Source organism: Lissotriton helveticus, chromosome 10 (genome assembly GCF_964261635.1).
Source record: "Lissotriton helveticus chromosome 10, aLisHel1.1, whole genome shotgun sequence".
NCBI lineage: Eukaryota > Metazoa > Chordata > Amphibia > Caudata > Salamandridae > Lissotriton > Lissotriton helveticus.
This window is the reverse complement of record NC_136071.1, coordinates 359384230-359409090: the sequence shown is the minus strand read 5'-3', so window position 1 is coordinate 359409090 and position 24861 is coordinate 359384230. Positions and strand designations below refer to the sequence as shown.

Below are 24861 nucleotides of genomic sequence, written 5' to 3'. Positions count from 1 at the left end.
GGGGCAGGAGCACCCGAACCGCTCGGGCCCCCAGACGGGACCGACGGGCCCGCAGGCGCCGAAGGCCCCGCCGGAGAAGACCTCGCCCTCATAGCAATGAGGAAGGCCTCGATCTCCTCACGCGACGCGCCTTCCCCAGGGACCGACAGGTGTGGGGCAGACGGCGTCGGCGACCCATGCGGGACCGCGGGGGTGGGGTCACCCGAGCCCCCGGCCGCAGCACGCGGGCGTCGGGGGGAGTCGGGGGTGCGATGGCGACGCCCCGACTTCTTGTGCTTACCTGACGAGCCGGAGGAATGGTGGCGACTCCCGGAGCGCCCATGGCGGCCCCGCGACCGTTCCCTCGACCGCTCCCTCGACCTCCGACCGGACCGGGACCGCTCTCGACGCGGGGCCGACAACCGGAGCTCGAGAAGCTTGCGGGACCGCTCCCGCCTAGCTTTTCCAGTCAAGGCCCGACAGTCGACGCAGGACTCCACGTCGTGGTCCGCGCCCAGACACCGGAGGCAGAGTCGATGGTGGTCGGTGACCGACATCAGGCGGTCGCACTCGTCACAACTCTTGAAACCGGGCATCCTACCGGCACCGTAAAGATCAATCAGTTAACAAAAAACTTGGTCAAAAGACCGGAGTACTGCTCTTCGGATCTGCGCTAACTGGCGCGGAAAAAAGAAGAACTGACGTCAGCGCGCGGAGGCGGCGTCTATATACTCCAGCGACGTCATCACGGCGCACGACGCCGACGACGCGGAGCCGCAGGGGACGCCTGCAGACGACGCCTACCGACGCGCAGGGGTACTGCTACGCAAAAGTTTCCGGATCCAGACTGACGCCTGGGGATATTCTAAGGTAAGGAATCTAATACTAACCTGTTTCTTTCAGATATTGATGAGCAATTCTGGTCTGTTGAAGACGTATTGGATGGGACCACAGCTAGTGGAAGTGGGAAGAAGGTTGCCCAGAAGAGAAAACATCTGGGAAAGAACAAGGAGAGGATAGCTAAATGGGCCTTTATTCAGAAAGGCGTTGGGAGGACAACTCGTAAGGAGTTTAATGATCAGGCTATAAAGGCCGCCAAAGGGGATCGCAGAGTTATTGTCTGTGATGAGTCCTCAAGTAGTGGGGACATCATTATCTCATGCTCATCAGATTTCGATTACTCAGATAATGAGAATGATAAGAGGAAGAGTTAAAAAAGAGAGAGACAAAAATATTTTGGATCTGGTCATGGATCCATTAGAGGACTTATGTTTGACCCTAACACTATTCAGCATCCGCTCTCTCCACAATGAGTCCCAGCCAAAAATGTGGCCCAGTATGTTGAATACTGGATTTAAAAAGAAGATGCCTAAGGAGGTTAGGACTAGACTGAGGTCAGAGTGTCCAAGACCCTCCTTAGCAAATAAGGTGGCTTACACACCAGAATTGGATGCCAAAATGTTGAAATTTTTTAATAAACTGGGGAGAGACCCAGGAAGGGGACTCAATAAAGGTTTGAAGGGGTGTATTTGGTCAGTTAACTAAAATATTTGATTCATGTGAGGAGGCCTGTCTGCAAGGAGGTGCAGTTAATACTGAGGAGCTATGGCAGTGGACACAAAGAGCTTTATGTTTGTTGGGGAATGCCAACGCTTCCCTGTGTATTGAGCGTAGAAAGAGCCTGCTCATGAAAATTTACCCTAAGTTAGCAGAGCTGGCATGTAAGGAGTCAGGTCAGGAGGCTAATGATTTACTATTTGGAGAGGAGTTTGTAAAGGAGATGGCTCGGTATGCAGGACCTTTTACTCAATCCAAAAGGTCCAAAAAGACGTAAGGAAGGTTTTTGGAATGGCCCGGGAGAATGCAGGATCGATTCCTTGGCCGAGGTGTTGGAATTTTGCGGGGCTCCTTCTCCCGTGGTTTCAGACCCAGTGGTTTTCAATACGGAAGCTACTCCCTGGATTCTCCCCTCAAAGGCAGAGAGGAAGATGTCATTTTAGAGGAGAGAGAAGATCAAGATTTCAGGATATGTTTGGCAAAAGACCCTTTGTCTATTCCAATAAATTGGGTGACATACTTGCCCATTATTTAGACAGGTGGAAAAAAATAACCTCCGATCCCAGGGTTATTACAGACTCTCCGTGTTTACAGAATAGACTTCGTAGAGAACCCGGTTCAGGTAAGACGCCCAGCTCTGTTAAGATTTGCAAAAGAGCAAGAGAAAATGGTAAGTCAGGTGGTTCAAGAGTTGGTAAAGAAGGGTGCCATAGAGGAAGCAGACAGTTCCTATGTTGGGTTTGTAAGAAGGACAAGACCATGAGGCCAGTGATAAATCTGAAAGGTCTAATGAATGGGTGGAATACAATAATTTCAAAATGGAGGGTGTTCACATGTTGAGAGAACTTTTAAGGAAAGGGGATTGGCTGTCTCGCCTAGACTTAAAGGATGATTTCTTGAATATTCCAGTCTGTGTCGAGCAGAGAAACCTTTTAAAATTTCAATAGCAAGGGACCATGTGGAGATTCAAGAGCCTCCCCTTCGGTTTGCCATCTGCCCCTTGGTGTTTTACAAAGTTGATGCGACCAATAGCGGCATTGTTATGCTCGAGGGGGGTAAGGTTGATAATTTACTTAGACGATATCCTTATTAGGTCAGAGAGCAGGGAATTGGCTTTAGAGCACTCAACTTTGGCAGTTCGTGTGATAGATGATTTGGGATGTGTAGTAAACAGAAAGAAGTTGTGTTTGGTACCCAGCCAAGAGACTTTTTTCCTGGGCTTTTAGATTTGGACATTGGACTGTGTGTTGAGATTACCGATGGAGAAGGTGAGGAAAATTCGCAGGGAAGTGTGAAGAATGTTAGTAAGCAAATGGGTGACTTTGAGGAAGAGTTCTAGGGCTTCTTTCGGCATCCATTCAAGCAGTTTTTCCTGCTCTGTTACATTATCAGAGGCTAAAGACTTTGTATTTACACAAAGGGGTGAGTTATTCACAAAGAGGCCAGATAGATTCGGAAGCACAGAAGGTACTAACATGGTGGTAGGAGAATCTTGAGGCGTGTAATGGAGGGGCAATCTTCTGACCAACCCCGGACATTGTAGTAGAATTGGATGCCAGCCTTCAGGGCTGGGGAGCCAGATGTGGTTCATTGACAACAGGAGGGAAGTGTACAGGTCAGGAGAGATAGATGCATATCAACTACCTAGAGTTGTTGGCAGGTTCTTTTGCAGTAAGGAGCTTCATCAGGGATCATTCAGAAAAGGGGGTGGTGATGAACAGAGTGTCTGAATTAAGCAGACCACTCTTACCCAGTCCAAAGATCAGGGCTTGATCCATCACCGTTATTTATCTCACTGCCCCATCCCAGCTCAGAACCTGGCTATATGCAAATTAGTCTGTCCCTGGCCCAGTGCATCATGGGAACAGGGCAGACCAAACTACCAAGCCAATTCTTCACCAGAAAGGAGACAAGCTACCGGGGACCGGTTTCTGGCATTTCAGCCTCTTCGGCCCGGCTTGCTTGAATCCTGATGGAGCAGTGAGAAAGGGACTCATGTCTGAGTATACCCTGCCACACCTATAGTGGCAAAAACCATTCAGAAAAGGGGGTGGTGATGAACAGAGTGTCTGAATTAAGCTAAAAAACGGTGTTGGATCTAGCCCTGATCTCTTGACTGGGTGAGAGTACTCTGCTTAATTCAGAGACTCTGTCCATCACCACCCCTTGTTGTAAATAATTTTGTCCACCCTAAGCGTGGAAGGGTATACTCAGATGTGAGTCCCTTGCTCATTGCACCATCAGGATTCAAGCAAGCCGGGCCGAAGACGGCTGAAATGCCAGAAACCGGTCCCCGGAAGCTTGTTTCCTTCCCAGTGTAAGAATTGGCTTTTGTAGTCTGGTCTGCCCTGTTCCCATGATGCACTGGGCCAGGGACAGACTAATTTGCATACAGCCAGGTTCTGAAACTGGGATGGTGCAATGAGCTAAAAAACGGTGTTGGATCTAGCCCTGATCTCTTGACTGGGTGAGAGTACTCTGCTTAATTCAGAGACTCTGTCCATCACCACCCCTTGTTGTAAATCATCAGGGATCAGGCAAAATGTTGTGTTCTCTTAAGGATGGACAACATTTCCGCAGTATGATATGTGAACAAATTGGGGGGTACGCGTTCGAAAGCTTTAGCGGATTTGGCAAAGGGGTTTCGGCATTTTTGTCTGAGCAGAAACATGATGATTCAAGCTCAATACTTACCGGGGGTGAGCAATACCATAGCGGATTGGAACTCAAGGAAGATGAAGAATTCCAGTGATTAGAGACTGAACAGGGAAGCGTTTTTGTTGTTAGACAGGACGTTGGGCCCACTGGTGGTGGACCTTTTTGCAAACATAGTAAATGCTCAGACTCCCAGATTTTACAGTTGGAGGCCGGACTCAGCTGCGGAGGCGGTGGACGCTTTTCTGCAAGTTTGGGGCAGGTCTTGTGTTATGCGTTCCCTCCTTTTGCTCTGATTCAGAGAGTCTTATTGAAAGTAAAAAAGTAAAGGGCAGAGATAGTGTTAATAGCCCTGCTTTGGACCTCCCAAGTTTGGTATGCGGATGTTATGGAAATGTTGATTACTGACCTGGTACTTCTTCTGAATATCCCAGAATTTTTGGCAAACGCTTCAGGAGAATGTCTCAAATTGGTCCTTCAGGGACATTTAAGGTTAATAGCTTGCTTGGTTTCAGGAGAGCCTGGCAAATATCAAGCTTATCATCTGAAGCTTCAAATCTCATTTAGGACTCATGGGGTCCAGGGACATCAAAGGCCCACAGGTTGGACTGGATAAGATGGGTTTGTTGGTGTATTTTGAGAAGTCTGGATCCGGTATCAGCACCTCTGGTGGAAGTAGGTAATTAGTTGACTGAGGTTTTTCGGGATGGGAAATCTTACAGTACTGTTAGTATTGCAAGTCAGCTATTTCATCAGGTCATGATTTGGTAGATAGCTTACCAATAGGTCAACATGATGTGGTTAGGAGCCTCTTGCGGAGTGTAAGAATTAAAGCACCTGCTGGAGCTAAGTATTCTTCCCTTTGGGATGTGGATATTGTTTTGAAGGAATTCATGAGTTGGAGTGAGAACTAGTTTTTGGATCTAAGGGCTCTTTCTTTGAAGTTGGTTATGTTGTTATGTCTGATTTCTTTCAGAAGGTTTTCAGATGTAAGAGCATTAGAGATTTCAGGGCGTAGGTTTGTTCTGGAAGAGGATTGCTTCAGTATTTCTAAGAGAACTAAAACAATGTATAAAACTATTTTTTACCCAAGCTTTGATGAATGTAGGAAGCTGTGCGTGGTGAGATGTTTACGCGAGTATGAGAAGGACAGAATGTTTGAGATGCAATGCTGATTCACAATTGAAAATTTCTTACAGAACCCCACACAAGGCGGTCTCCGCATCTACCTTGGCCCACTGGGTCAAAGAGATCATGAGACAAGTGGGGATAGATCTGACTAAGGGCCTCATTAGGATGGCGGTGAATCCGCATCCTCCGGGCCGGCGGAAGCCACCACCGGCCTGGAGGATGCGGATTCACCGCCGCGGCCACATCAAACACCCACCGCCAGATTAGGATGGCGGTGGGAATGTGGTGGGACCAGCGGCGGACGGCAGGTCCGTCCGCCGCTGATCCGTGGGTTTTGCCGGGCCATTTGGTGGCGATGTGTGCAAGACACCGTCAGCCAAATTAGGAAGCATGAGTAAACATGCTTTTCCGCGGCGGTTTTTCCGCCGTGGAAAAGCATGTGGACCTTTGCTTCTGGGGGGCCCTTGCGGGACCCCAGGGTAAAGGGGGGTGGGGGTGCACATGGGGGGTACCATGGTACCCCCATGCATTTGCATGCACAAAGCGGCAGGCACCGCACGGTGCCTGCCGCTTTGTGCATGTAAATGTGAAACATGCTTTTTTTAACCTTGCGGCGGGTGCTGCTTCAAGCAGCACTCGCCGCAAGGTTAAAGATCCAGGATGTGACCGCCAGGGTGGCGGTCACATCCTAATTTGCATGGAGGGACCGCCGCTGCCCATGCGGACGGTCCCTCTTCCACGGGGGTGGCGGACGGACGCAGGTCCGTCCGCCATCCTAATGAGGCCCTAAATTTGGTGCCCATTCTGCTAGGGCGGCTATGGCTTCTAAAGCTCTCTTTTTGGGTGGAGGTTTATCAGGAATCTTAGCTACGGTTGATTTGTCATCTGATTCTGTGTTCAATTAATTTTACTTTAAGCCTTGGGTTGTCCAGTAGGGAATATTATGGCAAGGCTTTAAACACGCATAATATTGGCATCCGTGCCCTGCCATAAAATTTGGATTTTCCACAGCTAGTGGGGTAGAAAATCATGATTTTATTAAACACACAGAGGCTGATATTATCCCTCCCTTTTCGAATCTCGCCCATTAACATGTTATTTATGGTTATTTTCAGGAGGAGAGTACAAGTAATTTTGAAGAAAGTAAAGGATATTTGGAACTCTAAGTTCTACCTTTAAGTAACAGTTTTATTCATGGTTCGAACTTTCAAGAATGTTTGCAGCATAAAGAAGGAAGATGGCTGCCACACTCTGGATTAAAAAGACATTAGAATGTTTAGGTGTACTATTCTAAGTTCTTTTTCATTGTTTTGTAGTTGCTGCTGTGAGTTGGAAATTAAAGAGATATGCATAATATCAGCCTCCGTATCTTTAATAAAATCATGATTTTCATGATTTTCTACCCACCCTAGCTGTGGAAAATCTGAGTTCTGCCTTCATGCAGCTGTGGTCTGCCAGCCTTCCAGCCACTCCCATACTTCATTGGGGTAAGTGAAGAACCATGCCTTCCCCTTCACCAGCACTTGCAGCTTAGCCAGGAACAGCCTCTGGTTGCGCAGCTCCCCTTTTGCCTTGTCAAATGAGCCACTTTGTGACTGCATTTCTTGGGTGAAATCCAGGAAAACAATTATGATATGGTTCTTGTAGCCCAAGGAGCCTTGCTGCCGTGCCACTCTCAGGATAGCAACCCTGTCTCTGAAATTAAGAAGTCATGTGCTATGATCCAGCAGGGATGACCGTCTTGCTTCAGGTGGGGGGACCCCACATGCGATGTGCTTGTTTGACTTAAAATAGTGCTGAGAGGTTGCTGAGCTTCACTGAGTGTAGGATAATGTCCTCCATGAATCGTTCCATGTTTCTCCCTTTGCCTCTCTTAGCTAGACCCACCACGCAAATATTGTTCTTGCGTGATCTCCCTTCTGTGTCTTTTGCCCGAGATGCAGCTTATGGGTTGTGTCACGGAGCCGGCGCACCTTGGATTGTAGGGCTTTGATGGAGCATTGAACACCTACAGATGGTTAGTTTGTTTATAATAAAATGCTACTATCTTTAAAGTGTATTGTGTATGGTGATGCATTCGGTATGTCTTCTTGTAGCAGTAAACCCTTCAGTATGGAACTACAAGTGCATCTATGTCATTTAAATAAATGTGGAAATATACAAGATAAAGGTTCATTATTCTCACAAAACAAAACAAATTACAGACAAATATAGATAATAGAGCAGAAAGTTAAAAATGTAGAGTTACAGACTGAAATGGCTATAAAATATACCCATAAGACTGGGAGCCCAATAAGGCATCCTATATATTTACCTCTGTTTCGAATTTGGCTGAGAGTCGCTAGTTGATTGACGCACAATCCAGGGGCCCTGGTCATGTACTGGGGGCATTTGAGGCATTGTTGACAGTAGCCTACCGAGCTAAGCAAGGCTTTGATGGAGCTGCCCATTTAACCTAGTCCTGGCCCCCAAGTAACTATCTTAGCCTTGTTCCCAAGGACTAGAGACAGCAGAAGTGTCCATCATTTTACCATCCCAAAGGCCGCATATAACAGTACTTACTGCAAAGTGCACAATGAAGTAGGGGAGGTGGGGCTGTGAGATGAAAGGAGGCCATCTTTAGCTCTCGCACCTGTGTTCTTCCTGTCCTTCTTTGACATTCTTTTCTGTTTGCAAAGTTGGCTACCGAATAGAATCCTTGTGGGGCACACTTATCCTTTCATGCTTCTAAGTTCTTATTATTTGTATGGGTGCTGTAGGACTCCGACTCACACAACCAATCTCAAGGCAGCTTTGATTGTCAAGGGCACAACTGTAAAGCGCCGCATGAGAATGGTGTCCAAGTGATGCTAGCTCTCGGACTGTCCAGTTATCGGCGAGTCTGACGTCCCGTGTGCTCTCTCTCTCTACAGGCCGTGGTTCTGAAGAAGCCGGTGCCCAACAGGAAGGGCACAGGCCAGCCTTCACGCGACTTCCGCCCAGCAAAGAAGAGGACAAGCTCGCCTTACTATACAGGCCACCGGTCAGTGGCATTCCTGGTAAGAACTTAGCAAGGTGGGTGTGGAATTCATCGAGTACTGCGTCTGATTTGTCTTTTTCTCTTTCTTCAAAGATTTTATTATTACTGAAAATCTGTTACAATTGCTAGCTGGGTAAAGTAGAGTTTACATAATCCTATTGATCAAATATACCTTAGCATGTGTGATCCAGTTTTCGTTATTTGAACGTGTCAAATGATAGCAGTCCAATTAATAGGGTGTTAAAATTAATAAAGTCTAAAAATGTAAAGTGACAGTAGTAGCGGCGGGCTGTTGGTGAGTACTACCAAAATTCTAAATTGAAAGAATACGAAATGTTTCTTGTCTATGAGTTGCACATTCTCTACATGATGCAAGAGGTCCCATCGAATGAAGGTTTTATGCTAATTTATGGCCATGTGTCGTATGTATAGCACAGTGAGTGCTAAATTTATGTTCTAGGGTGCTGGGCACAGGCACTCATTTTTGGGGACAGGATTGTCAGAATTTCACCTTGAACAAGAGAAAGAAAGGCAGAAAGAAGGAGGAAAAAAGATAGAAAACGAGTGACAAAGGATGAAAGCAGTAATGGAAAATAACTTGGAAGAGTGCTATAAAGACAGGCAGTATCCACAGACTGCGCCATTGTGGTTAAAGGTGGAAAAAGCCATCCTGAAAAACTTGAACCCACTAGCCTTACTAACATCAAACACATACCCTCGCAAGCCTAATTCAATTCTGAAAAACACCAAGATAGCACTCCTAAAACTAGACAAAAAAATGGAAGTTAGCATTAAAGGTTCCAAATCGGAAAATCTATGGGCAAATAACAGGATTAGATACAAGGGTAAAACTCTCCATTTTGAGTCATGGATAGAAAAGGGCATCTCACACCCACCCAAGTTGGAAAGGGACACATCACGAATTACATTCTCAGAGTTGAAAACACTCTACCAACTAGAATATTTAGACCTATATAGATTTCTAAAGATAAAAGCAGCTTCATCAAAATCGAAATTGGCAAATACCCATCCCTCTCAATCTTCCAGTGCGTAGCGAGCCTAAACAAAATGGGACACCAAGTCTCACGAATATACAAAATACTCCGGCCACAAAAGTCCAAGCTCAACACTAACACGAAGGGATACTGGGATAAAATAATACAGCCCCCACTAAACGAACAATGGCTGCTCCACAAAACATTCTGGACTCCAGATCGACTACACAAACTAGGAATCAGAGACAGCCCAGCATGTTGGAACTGTAACAAAGACAAGGGAGACCTAGAACACCTCATCTTCAAATGCCCAACACTCAGGGTTTTCTTATACAAGGTGCTTGATTTCATAGACCATGTTTTTAAACGCAAGACTGTAAGAGACTTTGCCTCGCTCACCACCGCATTTATACGCACAGACCTCCCCTCAGAAGGGGAGAGAGGTAATGGACCTACTCCTACGGCAGCAATCAAACTGGTGCTAACAAACTGGAAGGACGCTACCAAGACTATGTACAAAGGCTGGCTCAACTGAGTCATCTATAAACAAACAATATCCAAGGGTCTAGGACTACAACTCTGAATGCTATACTAACCTGAACAAACTGAATGTGTGCACTAACTTCCTTAGTGGAAACTACTATATTTGGAAATAGTTTTCAAATAAACGGATTCCCATCACTCACCCTTGGGTGACATGCTTCATCATCTGGGTCTCCTCAATGATGTCACAGTGGTGACACTAAGGGCTACAACCCCTTCAGAGGGATGAGGGAGCCTGAGGATTGGTATTGCTGAACGCCGCGCTGGAGCGCTGATTTGCATATCTGAAACGCCGAGCTGGAGCGCTACTTGGTATTGCTGAACGCCGCCCTGGAGGACTGTTGTTTTCCTTGCTATAACTAGACACCACACTCTTATGTCTCATTTTGGGGTAATTACTCACTGCACAGGAGCGCTTGTTTTTTGTTTGTTTAGACCGCGCAGGAGAGCATGCTTGTTTTCTTTTTATTGCTTCATTGTTGGGGGTTAGACTATACCTACCTGACTACACCATAGCGCTTGACAGTGATTTCCTTTCACCGCGCTGGTGCTCCTGATGTTTACTTTGCCTACGTTTCCCTGGAGCTAGTACCACCATCCTTGTGGAGCTAATTGTGTAGTTCCCGAACATTGCGCAGAAGCACTGCCTCTTCTACTGTGATTCTTGATGATATCTCCACGCACGGTTCTACCCTCCACAAGGTAAGCCTTGTGGGGTACTTGACAATAACTTAGTATCAGGGCATGTTGGGGAGGGTTGTATTGTAGAAAGAGGGACCATGTGGGAAGAAAGCTATCTGCTTTTTCCATTAAGTTGTAAATTACTTTTTCATGGGACGCTGTCTTGTACAGAGCCATGAGCCACTCCTCAGGGAAGGGTACCTGCGGCAATGCCAATGCCGTAGTATACAGACCTTGGCTGTAGCAAGGACAGTGGTGAGTAAATGGCAGGCATGGCGGAGCAAGTTGGGGAGGTCTGCCAGGTCATGGAGGAGAATTAGAGTGCTTGTAAGTGGCAACGGCAAGTCCCTAGACTCCTAGATTGTAGGCCTCACTGTTGTCCAGAAGGGATGAATTGCAGGACAGTCCAGTAAGATATAAACAATATCAGGGCACATGATGACACTGACAACGGGCAAAGTGAGGAAGCAGCCCCTGCCTGAAGCTGTGCGGGAGTCCAGTACCAACCCTGAAGGACCTTAAAAAGGCTGTGCTTCATTCGGGCCACCTGTGCTCCCCGGTCCAGGTCTTCCAGGGCTACTGCCCAGTGCTCCTCATCGTACTCCACTTGCAGACGAGTCTGTCAGGTCATCTTAAGGGTGGCCAGTTGCCGTTGAGAGTACAGGTGGTGGATCAGGAAGTTACAGAATCAAGACATCACGCCTTTAAATTGGCCCCAGGTATTAATGTAAGAAAGTACCAGAGAATGAGGAATGGTCCAGGGAAGAGGGACCAGCCTGCTCAGCAGTCAGTGATGCAGTTGCATGTATCGCCATTTTTGGGTATGTGGCAGTGCAAATTCGTCCCGAAGCACCATAAAGGATTGGAGTGCACCACCAGAGATCAGGTGTGTGAGGGTTTGGAGCCCAAAAGCTGTCCCTGATTCCAAGCTACACACCTGGAGACTGGGGCAAACAGCGACAAGAGTACTGATACATTTTGATGTGATTTGTGCCCACAATGTTATCCAGTTTCCAAATCACCTTAATCTTCATTTGTGTGACAGTCTTCAAATTAAAAATGCAGTACAACTTGATGTTGCTGTATTATTCGGTAAGGATGTTCAAGAGAAAACTCTGCATAAAAATCTTGCAGCAATGGTATCCAGCAAAGCAAAGTTCTATAACACTAGAACTTCCAAGTGGAAATTCTACGGTGGAACAACTCTTGGGTGACACAAGTGTTGAGTGTTCATTTTAGCTCCAAGTTGAGTACATTTGACAATAGCAGGTGTACAATTGTGATTCATTATACAATGATAAAAATAGATTTTTCCCACTAAAGAAGGGGACAAACTTTTATCCCAACCTAATATGGCATTGTTTAATTTCATTTCAAGTTCCTCCCGAAATCCCTACTGAATTCATGGATGGCAGCTTGACACTCAATTGAACTGAATTAAAATTGAATTTATGTAGTGTTTACTACCCCTGATGAGACTTTAAAGCTCTTTACTGCTAACAACACTATATTTTGGATATTTTCTTAGCAATAATATGCAATCGTGGATCGAAACCCTGCGATGTAATGCCTTTGTGTATATTTAGATATATAAAATTTGTGCTCATTTATTTCAAGAATTCCACAGGAGATGGACTAATACACTAAATTGCCAATAGCATGAGGTGACAGAAAACTACTCCTCTGTGTGGAGCCAAAGCCCACTCTGAATATTTTTGAAGAGAATTGATAAGAAAAGGTGGTGGCCAGCTGTACTGTCAAGCCAGACCTGAAAGGTAGCACAGAAATTGCCACTACATTTAGCCAGCACTCCTTTGACTGACACACAATGTTACCACGAACAAAAGCTGTCAAACGTGTGAACTCTTTGGAAAGGGCAAGTAAGAGTCGTAAAATAAGCAAAGTGGTGCAGCTAAAACAGTATTACCAATCCTGAATCTTATACTTATGTAGTTATCGTTAGTCAATTTAACCTACTGCCCTAAAGCAAATGATTCCTCTAATAAACAAGCATTGGCATAGCCAATAGGTCTCGCCTTTGGGACCTTATAAGTGTTTAGTTATCCAGCACAATATCCTTGGTGCAACAACATCAACTGTTGCATGGCTAATCACTTATAAGGTCCCAAAGGCGAGACCTATTGGCTATGTCAATGCTTGTTTAATATTGTATACTAGCCATAGATGCTTCTTATTTATCTTATGCAGCTAACAACAATTGACAAAAGCCAATAGTCCTGACTTGTAGGCATGATGTTACTTGTTGTATCATATATCTGGATGCAATGACAGAAACACCAAAATACAAGTCGGGCAGCACACCATAGTAAGCACTGATTTCTAGCTTATCTGTTTTAAGCCACACCCTTAAGTACATTGGCCACGCCCTTTGACAGACCCCCCCAGTTTTTTCATCCGACTTAAAGCCCTGCATGTATTCATAACCTTACAGGTAACCCTCAAAGATTCAGTGTGTAAGATTTCCATTCCTGCTTTGCATGCAGCAGATGACGTGTCCGCATCGTCACAACCGAACTTCATACACAGTGGGTGGGACTGTTACTCGTTTTTCAAGTGATAGTAAAGAGCGAGTCGCACAGTTTTTTCAGCGGGTCTACAATAATCAGTTCCTCATATTGCACTCAGTAATGTAGTACATGGCATGGGGATTTGGTGACAGATGTGAAGGGGATACCGTTTTGGTTAGATGCGCCCCTCTGAATGCTCTATTTTGTCATCTGATTTTGGTCTAATTTGCAGAGCCGTTACCTCCCTGTGCTTGCAGCAGCATTCTGTAATTTGCTGAATGGTTTGGGGAGGTAATAGTTTTAGGTCTCTGGTACGATTGCAACAGTGAATTGAGCTTTGGTAATGACTTCAGTTTTCTCCAAATGCATCCTTGAAGAAATCCTCCAATTAAAATGCCAGAGTGGAGGCGCCTCACCAGCTGATGTGTGCACTTCCAGTACAATTCAATCAAGGCCGATGCTAACGTCTTCTAAAGACATATGTGGGTGCTTTACAGAAGGCATTGATACATTGATTGAGTTAATGATTTTATTTCAGATTGTTGTGCATCTTGCATGCTGTGTATGAATTTTTTTGGGTTTAAAACGCTTCCGGGATATTGTGTTTCAACAGGAAGTGCTAATTTCCAAATGTATACTTAGTGATGTTTGAATTGAACTTCCAATTCCCAACTTATGGGTCGATTCCGATCCGGTAAAATCCCCGTCCGTACGAATCGTATCCGGAGCCGTTTCCGTACGACTCGTACGGACGCCGTACGACCGGACGATTCCGATCCCGATCGGCCGACCCGGACGCGATTCGTACGGTACACGTCGATTCGTACGGAAAAGCGCATGATCACCTACACACCGTACGGCGCGTACACCCATGATCGCAGGGGTATGCGCTGTACCCCTGTGATCATGCGGGGTACGTGCCGTACACCCAGCGTACATGGGGTACGTGCCGTACACCCACCGTACATGGGGTACTGTGCGTACCCCATGTACGCTGGGTGTATGGCACGTACCCCGCATGATCACAGGGGTACGGCGCGTACCCCTGCGATCATGGGGGGTACGTGCCATACCCAGGGGGGGGGGTTCCGTACCTGTTTCGGCGCGAACTCTGCGTTTACGACTGTTTTCGGCTCCCGTGGGAAAAGGGTCGTACGGCGCGTACCCGACACGAATCGTACTTGCTGGGTCGTAAAAACCAGCCGCAAACCGTAGTGATGTCGCGTACAGCCGGTTCCGAGTGAAATTCGTACAGAGATTTGAGTCGTACGGATCGTACTTCGTCGTACGTACGGGACGTCTACGGGTACGATTCGTATGGGGAAAAAACTCTCCGTACGACGATTCGGAGCGCATTTTACCGGATCGGAATCGACCCCTTAGTAGTGTACCTGCTGAATCTGTGCGCAGTTTAAAAAGTGCAAAATCATTGTGGGTATGAAAAGGGATCATTTCATAAACAAGCAAGAGCCACAAATCCCAAGTGGGAAGGGGGAGGGGAGTGCACGCGTGCGCGCGCTAAGCAGCAGCTGTTTGCTTTTTTTCAAAGCACACACCCGTGCTTATGGCGCACCGCTGCGCACTGTTGCAAGCTGTATGCCGGCACAAGCAAGAGTATGTGTTTGGAAAAAGAGCTGTACGACTGCTAAAGGTCTCCTAGGCAACGCATGTGCGCTGCATAGGCGAGACCTAAAAAAACATTAATTTGATGATATCGCTGTTTATGTTCACAACCAGACAAAGAACATTAACAATGCTCAGGTACACAAAAGAAAGGATCAATAAACATGTGCTAGACTCCTTAAGACTTGTGTGATTAAGCTAGACATGCAAAAGAAAGTCTGAAAATTCGCAAGCAAATCTGACAAGCTATGCAGAACCAGTTATGAGTTATGTTTCCACATTTGTAGGGAAGGAGGCGGGGGCATAACACCCCCCCCCCACAGCCCCCGCTGTGCGGGGGGCCCCAATGTGCTCAGGGGCCCCACCCAGAGAGAAGGAAAAGGGAAAAGAAAACTCTGTTAAGATAAATAACCCTTAAAAATAATTAAGTAGAAGGCTAACTAACACAGGATCCATGGAAGGTGAGTCCCTCTGGAGTGGGGCTCCTCCAAGGGGAAGCACAGGAGCCCATTTCTGCAGACAAAGAGTGCCCTGCAGTCGCATGCTTCCCAGAGCTTCGCTCAAGTCTCTCTCATTTAGAGTTTGTGGTTGGCCCTGGCCCCTGGAATACTTCCTTCCGTAGTTCTTCCTAGAGGTAAGTTATTTTTTAAACGAAATTTAAATGACAACCTTCAAGGGTCGAACTGGGAAACAAACACTCTCCAGCACCAAATTAAAATAGATATATTATGGAACCAGTTAGTTAGAAAGTGGCCCACAAGCCGTGGTTGTTTGGAACTTGCAGAGACATGCCATACAGGTTTTTAAAAGGTATTAGAGATTGAATTCAGGAACGTAGCTTTGGGAGGGTAGTTTGGGGTGTTACACCCCCCCAATAAATGTTTTTTCTGATACATAGTTGGGCACTGGTGCTTTCAGTCCGTTATAGTGAGGAGTCAGTTGTATTTCACCAGGAATATTTACATACACACAGACAAAATCACACACAATCTCTATCCCATTCTCTGTTTTGAAAGTATTTAAATGTTTATTTTACAAAGTGTTGTAGTTTATCTCACTTAGGACCCAAACCAATCTGCATTCCTTCCTTTCAACTGCCCACTAAGCCTCTTTCATGCGCTGTGCATGTCATAAAATGTATTGTAATATTATATGGGCAACTTCTTGCACAAAACTTATCTTGGGAAGCGTATTCCATTTTCTAAGTGTGCTGTAGATTCCAGCACACATAGAAAGAGGAAGAAACATGGAAAAACAGATATTTCTCCTCTTTACGCCTCCCCTAGTAAGGTGTACGTTATTGGCACATCCCCAGTTCCTGTATATCTGGGAATGCGTTAAAATCCAAGGGAGTTGCGTGGGAATAGCATGCAACGCCCATAAAACGCTTACCCGGGGCAGAGTATCGCAAACTAGCGTTTTGCACAGCATTGCGCTACTCCAGAATTTTGAAGCCACTCAGAGCCACCCAAAGAGGCTATGAGCAGCTTAAAAAAATCGGACTTGGAGGTGTGTGTCACGCATGTACCATGCTTCATAGTGCAAACGTGACACAAACCTCTCATAAAGAAGGCCATTAGTATTAGAAAGGCAGAGATAATTTCAGCTAATTTCTGCATAGTAATGAGGTGGTTTGAAATGAAATGAAAATGTATAATAAACGTGCACTACTACCCTGAGGTGTCTAGGCGCATAAGCTTGCAAACTGGGCAGTACCAGGTTATGAGGCTGGCCGAAGGTTAGAGACTTCTAGAGATTGAAAAGTCAGGTTTTTAGTTTTTCCCTAAAGCAGAGAAGGTATGATTCCTTTATCAATTATAAAGGGAGGCTGTTCCAGAAACAGGAGGTGCTGCCAATAAACTTTTCCTGCCCCATTTTAACTTTTTACTCTGGGAACAGTGATATTGCATGCTGTTTCTGAGCAAAGAGATCATGGCGGAAAATACCATTGAAACCAAAACTTAAAAACTTGTAGGCCTTCCCCATGAAGAGCCCTGAAAGCAATGCACAGGGCCTTAAACTGTAAACGGTTCTCAATAGGTAACCAATGGATAAGCGGGAGGGCAGCTGAGACTGATTCTCTTTTTGGGTATGCCTAATAACAGGAGAGCATCTGAGTTCCGTAGGACCTGCAGCTTATTTGTCTTTTTTTCTTATACTTACAAAAAGAGCATTTGCACAGTCAATCTTTGAAAGTTTCAAAACAGAAGTTACAGTTTTTTGCAGGTCCTTCCGAATGAAAGGAAAGATCTTCCTCAAGAGTTTCATCGTAAAAATGGAGGCAGGCGTGATTGTATTCACATGCCCTTTGAAGGTTAGCTGGTTATCAAAGATAACTCCAAGATTTTTTACCTTCGTGACTAGCGGCGTAAGCTGTCCAAGTTCAGGTGGCCACCAGTGTTGGGACCAGAAGGAAGTATCCTTCCCAAAGAGCACCACCTCGGTCTTGCCTGAATTCATCTTAATGCAGTTTAGGGCTATCCATTTTCCGATCTCTTGCATACAGTTGTAAAAGCGCTTTGCTGTCTCTGCGATATTAAATGATATGGAGATCACTAATTGTGTGACATCTGCATAGGTAAATGCAGAGAAGCCAAATGATATCATGAGTTTGGCCAAAGGAGCCACGTAGATGTTTAAAATGGGTCGTACTTAGCGACAAACCCTGGGGGACGCCGCAAGGGAGAGAGAACGATGGGGATTTGAAATTATCAGCTGCGACAAGCTGGATTCTGTATGACAGAAATTATTTGACTAAAGCGAGGGCTGAATCCTTCACCCCAATGTCCTCCAGTCTCTTCAGCAGGATTCGGTGGTTTGCGGTGTCAAATGCCACTGAGAGGTCTTGTAGGACCAGCACTGCACTTCCCCCTACATCCAGTGTCCATCTAATCTGTTCCGAGGCACTTATCAAAGCCAATTCTGTGCTGTGATGTTTCCTAAATCCAAATTGGCAAGGCTCTAAGCGGCCCTAGTCCTCGATGAAAGCTCTAATATGTGAGTTAAGAGCTTTTTCAATTACTTTCACCGGTAGGGGCAATCTGGAAATGGCATGGTAGTTCCCAAGTTCTAAAGGATTTCGGTTAGCTTTTTTGATTAAAGGGAGAATATGGGCTATCTTCCAGACACTAGGTTATTTTACTGACCTAATCATAAGGTTAAAAATGTCTGTTAGGTGGTCTGAAATAGTGCCAGCTACTAATTAAATGGTTTTTGGTGAGCATGGATCCTGCGGAGAGCCTGAGTTAGTTTGCTGGAGGATGGTTTTCGTTTGGTCCTGGTAAAGTTTAGCAAAAGAGGTTAATTGGACCTTACATTTATTATTAAAATGTTGGGAGTCACTGTGACGTTCAATAATTTTAATTTGGAAGTCGTTATGATCATCCAAAGAATTGGAGAAGAAAAGATTAAAAACCGACTTGACCTTATCTTGAAAAAAGGAGGCCAGTGAATTGCAAAAGATTTGATCCATTCCCTGAAACCCCTTTTTGGGAGGTTTGGATAGCTGTTTAACAGTTTCAAAAAGTTATTTTGTAGAATTGTTTGCTGCTTCTATCTTCTGAGTAAAATATTTGGATTTTTCTTTAAAAATCAATTTTTGTATGAGGCCAAGATAAGCTCATAACAATTTTTTTCTAAGTGCTCATAATGACGCCTCCATTTCCTTTCCTGCCTACGACATGCTTGTTTGACCAGTCTTAGGCTTTCTGTGAACCAACGTTCACACAGGTGAGGTGTGATAGATAACCACTGTGGTAATGAGCATATAAGAGCTCGCATTACACTATAGGCATAAGTGATAAAGAATGACGGATAAGAGTGTGGTGTGTAAGGAAGCATCCAGGGTTTGACTCTACTTGAATGATGCTTCTCAGGAGTTTGAAGACTGGGCCATATATAACAGGTTTGTTTTTATAAGACACGTATGACCTCGAGAATAAAGTGTTAAAATAAATGGTTGAAACAAATAGCGTAGGGGGACTAAACACTTGGGGTTGTGTAAAAAAAGTAATAAAAGTAAAAAAGAAAACCTGGTTCCGAATGGAGTATTTAAAGATGCTTATATGCCCTGTATTTCATACATGTGTTCACACAGCTCTGCCTTTTTGATTGCTCAGATGTTGCATAGTATATTTTTATAATGTAGTTTTTAATAATGATTATATTTTTATGTAGGTGAATGCATGAAAGAATATAACAAACACAGAGAGTCTATACACTGGTCTTGAAAAAGATGGAATGATTTATTGAGCCATCGAAACGAGTCGACGCCAAATTAATACACAATCCATCTATCTAGCATTGTTCAAAAAAGCGAATTGTGAACTGTATTTTTCAATGCTAGTGATATCGTGTAGCAATGGATGTGTAGCCTGTCAAGACTTAGTATACCTCTGGCTTTTTTACTCTGCAGTATGTTTTTTAACTATGTTGGATTCAAATTGTTATGTATTGTGTTTTTTTAAACTTTGAGACATTTAGCTTACGGTTCGGTTTTTCAATTTAATGAATTTTGTGTTTATATAATTAATAAAACTATGTGCATATTTTAATTTTTATAGTGGCTTTTCTTTTATATATGGTTCAATCTTTAGGCGTGAAAAGTGAGAAAGCTGAAAGAGTGTATTTGATGGGGGTGTAAAGTGGTGTATGGTATTTAAGACTTGTATAGAAAACTACCCAAAGGGATTTTTCTCGTCTCACTGGGTATTAAACCAGTGCAGAGCTTTGAGTAGTAGTTGATCGGTGGTTTCAGTATGTGCTTCCCGGAAGGGTGTAACATTCATCAAAACAACCACTAGAGGGGCAGCTGCCGGAGGAAGGTGAAGGGCCGAGGAGTTAGCTTGCACAGCATTATGTCCCGAGCCTCTGGATCCTTGCAGTCCAATGGATGTACTGGCTTGTCTAGCTAAAGGACAATTTTTACAGTTATTATTCTTATTTGGTGCTGTTGCTGCTACCACTCTGCCCTCACCCGGAGTGCTCATGATTGATTGGGCAAATTCACTTGACACGTTCCCTAATTCGACCTCATTCCTATACAAAGAAGCTGATTTTTTTATGTGATGCTGCGGCTGCTTCGGTAGGCAGCCCGGGAACAATTGATTTTGTTACTTGTAGACTCGGAAGCTTGGGTTTGTCTGTAACTGAAACTGGCACCATGTTCCCCAGATTACTGGATATGTTCCCAGCAGTGGGCTTAGGTTGAACAAGAAGGCCCTCAAGGACAGAAAAACCTGTCTTAACCTGGGATTGAGAGTTAGTTAGACGTTCCTCAATCTGGCTCAGTCTGTAGGTAATGGGAGTTAATAGGGTTGATAATAAATTTTCGAATCTTCTCCACATTTCCTCATTAGAGTTTGGGCTAGGACCAGCAGGGAACCAAAACCGGCCCTGGCAAAGTGCTCGGCCGGCCTCCCCACCCCCGGGTGGGGGGGTTTGGGGTGCGACTGCGCTCTTTGCCAGGGCCGGTTTTCGGCGATTTTGTTACAGGGCCGTTTTTGCAGGAACGCTGCAAAAACAGCCCTTTAACAAAAACGTCCCCCAGGCGCCCAAAACCAGCCCCCACCCTTGCGGCGCACCGGGGGATTGCCTGGTGCCCGCAACGGCCAGTCCGGGCCTGAGGACCACCCATAGAGACAAAGTTGAAATCAGAGCAGGCGGGAGCAGCATTATCTGGTGTGCTGCGCTCGTCTACTGAGGCACGTCCTCCGTTTGTATTGATCCTTTGCGCTTTCGCAGTGGAAGGCCTCTGTGGGCCACCTCCCCTCTTCCTTTTCACTGCAGGGTCAGGAATAGACTGGCTAATTTTATTTTTGTTTATAGGCATAGATCTAGCTGACGTTCATAGGGGCATACTGGCAGCAGTTTTAATTGTGGCTACTGGTGATTTTACAGTTCCCTCCAATGACCCAGTTGGGGTAGACACGAAGCCGCTCGTCTCATTGTAAATCGTGGGCGTAGTGGAGTTTACAACAGAATAATCTGGAGAACGGGCTGTAGCAATTATACCCAGGGACAATATTTTAGGTAATTGTGGATCCAAGGATAAACTGCGCTCTGTTATCGCTCCTATCCTCTTCCCCTCTCACTTGCTCATCTTTGGTATTAGAATCAGAGCCCAAACAGCCAACTGTATTCACAGATGTTAGGGAGTGTAGATACAGTGTTTAACAGATCTGACCTTACGGTATGGTCGAGTTTAAAGAGGATGCCCGGCCCTGCTTCGTCCGGTCTCCGATGGGCTCAGACGGGCCCGCCCTTGGCTCGGGCTTTGCCCGGCACGCGCCCGCGTGTGTTCCACAAAGCGGGAGCGGCGAGCAGTCTTGTAGTCCCCGCAGCGGCAGGCATAGGTGCGGGCAATCGATGCAGGGGTCACAGGCTCCTTGGGATTTAGAATCCACCAGCACAGACAGTAGCCACGAAGCGGCTCCCACGAAGCGGGAGCGGCGAGCAGTCTTGTAGTCCCTGCAGCAGCAGGCACAGGTGCGGGCAATCAATGCAGGAGTCACAGGCTCCCTGGGATTTGGAGTCCACCAGCACAGACAGTAGCCACGGAGCAGCTCCCCCGAAGTGGGAGTGGCGAGCAGTCTTGTAGTCCCTGCAGTGGCAGGCACAGGTGCGGGCAATCGATGCTTGTTTAGACCAGGGCCAGGGCTCGATCCCGTTTTGGCGGCCATCTGAGGTGGGGTCACATTGGACGACCGGTCTAGTTGCCCTATAAAAGGAGGGCTTAGCTACCAGACCGGAGATAGAGCATTCTTGAGAGGCTGCTAGTCGAGCGCTCAGTGCTTATTTTAGCTGCATTTGATTTTTCCCTTGTGTCCGATCCCCCCCTGCACCTGCACCACATTTTTAGAATAATTTTAGGAATCTTCACAAAAACGGAATTATTTTAAAATCAATTTTAGAATTATCCTACTGAACGCTCCTACCCTCGTTTGGGCTGTGAATTCATTTCTCTTGGTCCCTGATCCCTGGGTGCTTGTTTAGACCAGGGCCAGGGCTCGATCCCGTTTTGGCGGCCATATTAGGTGGGGTCACATTGGACGACCGGTCTAGTTGCCCTATAAAAGGAGGGCTTAGCTACCAGACCGGAGATAGAGCATTCTTGAGAGGCTGCTAGTCGAGCGCTCAGTGCTTATTTTAGCTGCATTTGATTTTTCCCTTGTGTCCGATCCCCCCCTGCACCTGCACCACATTTTTAGAATAATTTTAGGAATCTTCACAAAAACGGAATTATTTTAAAATCAATTTTAGAATTATCCTACTGAACGCTCCTACCCTCGTTTTGGCTGTGAATTCATTTCTCTTGGTCCCTGATCCCTGGGTGCTTGTTTAGACCAGGGCCAGGGCTCGATCCCGTTTTGGCGGCCATCTTAGGTGGGGTCACATTGGACGACCGGTCTAGTTGCCCTATAAAAGGAGGGCTTAGCTACCAGACCGGAGATAGAGCATTCTTGAGAGGCTGCTAGTCGAGCGCTCAGTGCTTATTTTAGCTGCATTTGATTTTTCCCTTGTGTCCGATCCCCCCCTGCACCTGCACCACATTTTTAGAATAATTTTAGGAATCTTCACAAAAACGGAATTATTTTAAAATCAATTTTAGAATTATCCTACTGAACGCTCCTACCCTCGTTTGGGCTGTGAATTCATTTCTCTTGGTCCCTGATCCCTGGGTGCTTGTTTAGACCAGGGCCAGGGCTCGATCCCGTTTTGGCGGCCATCTTAGGTGGGGTCACATTGGACGACCGGTCTAGTTGCCCTATAAAAATAGTCCCTTATGGCTCCGCGCAGCGGACGCGTGCAGTGGGCGCGCCGGACTTGCGCCGGAGTTTCGCCAGAGTCAAGCCCGTCTGTGCCCGTCCGGGCCCAGACGGGACCAGGGCCATTGGTTATGCCCGACTCGAGCCCCCATCAAGCCTCTTCGGTCAGATACACGAAGGAGGAGCTTTTATCCTATAGAACACCAAAGCATGCCACATGCTGCTATACAGCTAAAGGGGGAAAATGTTTCCGGGGGTGCAGAGTCTGCCAATCGGATTTAGGAGTAACTACCCCCACTACCCTGCGTCGTCTTGCCCTGCTGAATTGCAGATCCCTTCCCTGCCACGCTACGGAGATTAATTCCCTACTCCTGGACCACAAGGTTGATGCCTTGTTTCTCACTGAGACTTGGCTATCTGACGCCTCGGGTCCGGATGTGGTTACAGCGCTAGCGCCGGGATATTTGATCTACCATCTTGACAGAGGCGCAGGGAGGAGGGGGGGGGGGCTTGGCCATTATCTATAGGGAATCACTGGGCTGTAAAGCCTGGGAGGCAGGGGTGAAAGATTGTGAGAGCTGCCAATTTTCCCTTAAATTCTCCCCTACCTGCACGCTGACAGGCCTCCTAGTTTATCGTTCACCTGGAAGTGTGGGGGAGTTTATATCTTCGCTTATGGAAACTACCACTCTCCTGGCCTCAGCTTCGTCCAACTTTATTCTGTTGGGAGATCTCAACTGCCATTTTGATGAGGCAACTGACCCAATGGCAACTAATTTAATGAGCGAGCTGACCGCCCTGGAGATGAATTTGATAAACACCGGGCCCACACATGTTAAAGGGCACCTTTTGGACCCCCTTTTTACGAACATGAGGGGTTTATTAGCTATGCCCCCTCTTGTTCTTCCCTGGTCTGACCATTCACTGATCATGGCAAACTGGGAGGTAAAGGAAGATGATACCCTCCCATCCAGGAAATTTAGAATAGACAGGGCATGGTCAAGGCTCCCAGTAGAGGCCTGGAATGCCCTGTTGGAGGGCTCCCAGCCTGAGAAAGGTCAGGATCCAGTGACTGCAGACGCTACGATGAGGAACTGGCTGACCAACGCAGTGGACCATGTGCTTCCACTCAAGAAGATGCTTATTAGGGATAAGAGAGTGGGGTCTGCCCCATGGTACTCCCCAGAGCTTAGAACCCTGAGAAAGAACTGTAAACGGGCGGAGAGATCATGGAGGAAGAACCCAGAGACAGAGAGTAGGGAAAAATACCGTAGGGAATTAAGGACGTATAAACTTGCTATACGCGCAGCAAAGGCCTCCTTTTTTAGGGAGAGAGTGAGTCATGCTGCGTCCTCATCCAGGGAAGCCTTTCTAGTGATGAAGGAGCTTCTTAAACCACAGGATCCCATTCTTGTCCACGACAGACCACAGGAAAAATGTCTGGAATTGGCCACTTACTTCAAAGATAAAATTGACACCATTATTAGTTCTCTCCCTCCGGTGATGGGAACCCCGACTCCGTCTGAGGACTTAAGCATGTCGGAAAATTTATTGACGTCTTTTGGCCCCGTAACCTCAGGCGAAGTACTGAAGGTCCTCGGGAGCTTGAAGAGTGGCTCGCCTCGAGATCCAGTCCCAATGCGGTATTTAAAGCAGGCTGCCCCATCGATAGGAGAGCCTTTGACCGATTTGGTCAATCTCTCCTTCGCTCATGGCACGGTACCGCCAGACTGGAAGAGCGCAGTCGTTAAAGCGCTTCTGAAGAAGCCTGGCTTAGATCCACAGAACTTAGCCAATTTCAGGCCCATCTCCTTGCTACCAGGGATTAGTAAGGTTGCCGAGAAACTGGTTAATCGCCAACTGTCCAACTTTCTCGAGGAGAATGGTCGGTTGAGAGACTCCCAGACGGGATTCCGACCGGGTCATGGAACCGACACGGCTCTGCTAGCAGTTGTAGAGGAGGCCAGAAGCACTTTGGATACAGGGGGGTCAGTGGCAGTGATCCTCCTGGACCTAAGTGCGGCCTTCGATACTGTCAACCATGGAGTGTTGACACAACGCCTAGCAGAGACAGGAGTCACAGGAGCGGCCCTGGAATGGCTGGCCTCTTTTCTGGAGGGGCGTACCTTCGAGGTTTGGGAAGGCAACGCAAAATCTCCTCCCCTTCCACTTCACTGTGGGGTGCCTCAGGGCTCATCCCTGAGCCCTACGTTATTTAACGTGTATATGGCACCCCTGGAGGGTGTGGTGTCTCCGTTTGGCTTTAAGACCATAAGCTATGCGGACGACACTCAGCTAGTGGTGGGTCTGACACAGCTGGAGAAACAGCCTGAAACGCTCCATTCATGCCTAAGAGAGGTGTTTGACTGGATGACCAGGTCATC

At 46.4% G+C, this 24861-nt stretch overlaps 1 protein-coding gene across 2 annotated transcripts in view; it reads left to right on the top strand.

Annotated features, from left to right (window-relative positions):
- LOC144783943 (uncharacterized) overlaps positions 1-24861 on the top strand; it is a 282927-nt gene that overhangs the window by 77814 nt on the left and 180252 nt on the right. For both annotated transcript variants that reach the window (XM_078662674.1, XM_078662675.1), the window contains exon 2: positions 8235-8360. In XM_078662674.1, coding sequence (XP_078518800.1) covers positions 8235-8360 — 126 coding nt within the window. The remainder of the gene's footprint in view (positions 1-8234; positions 8361-24861) is intronic.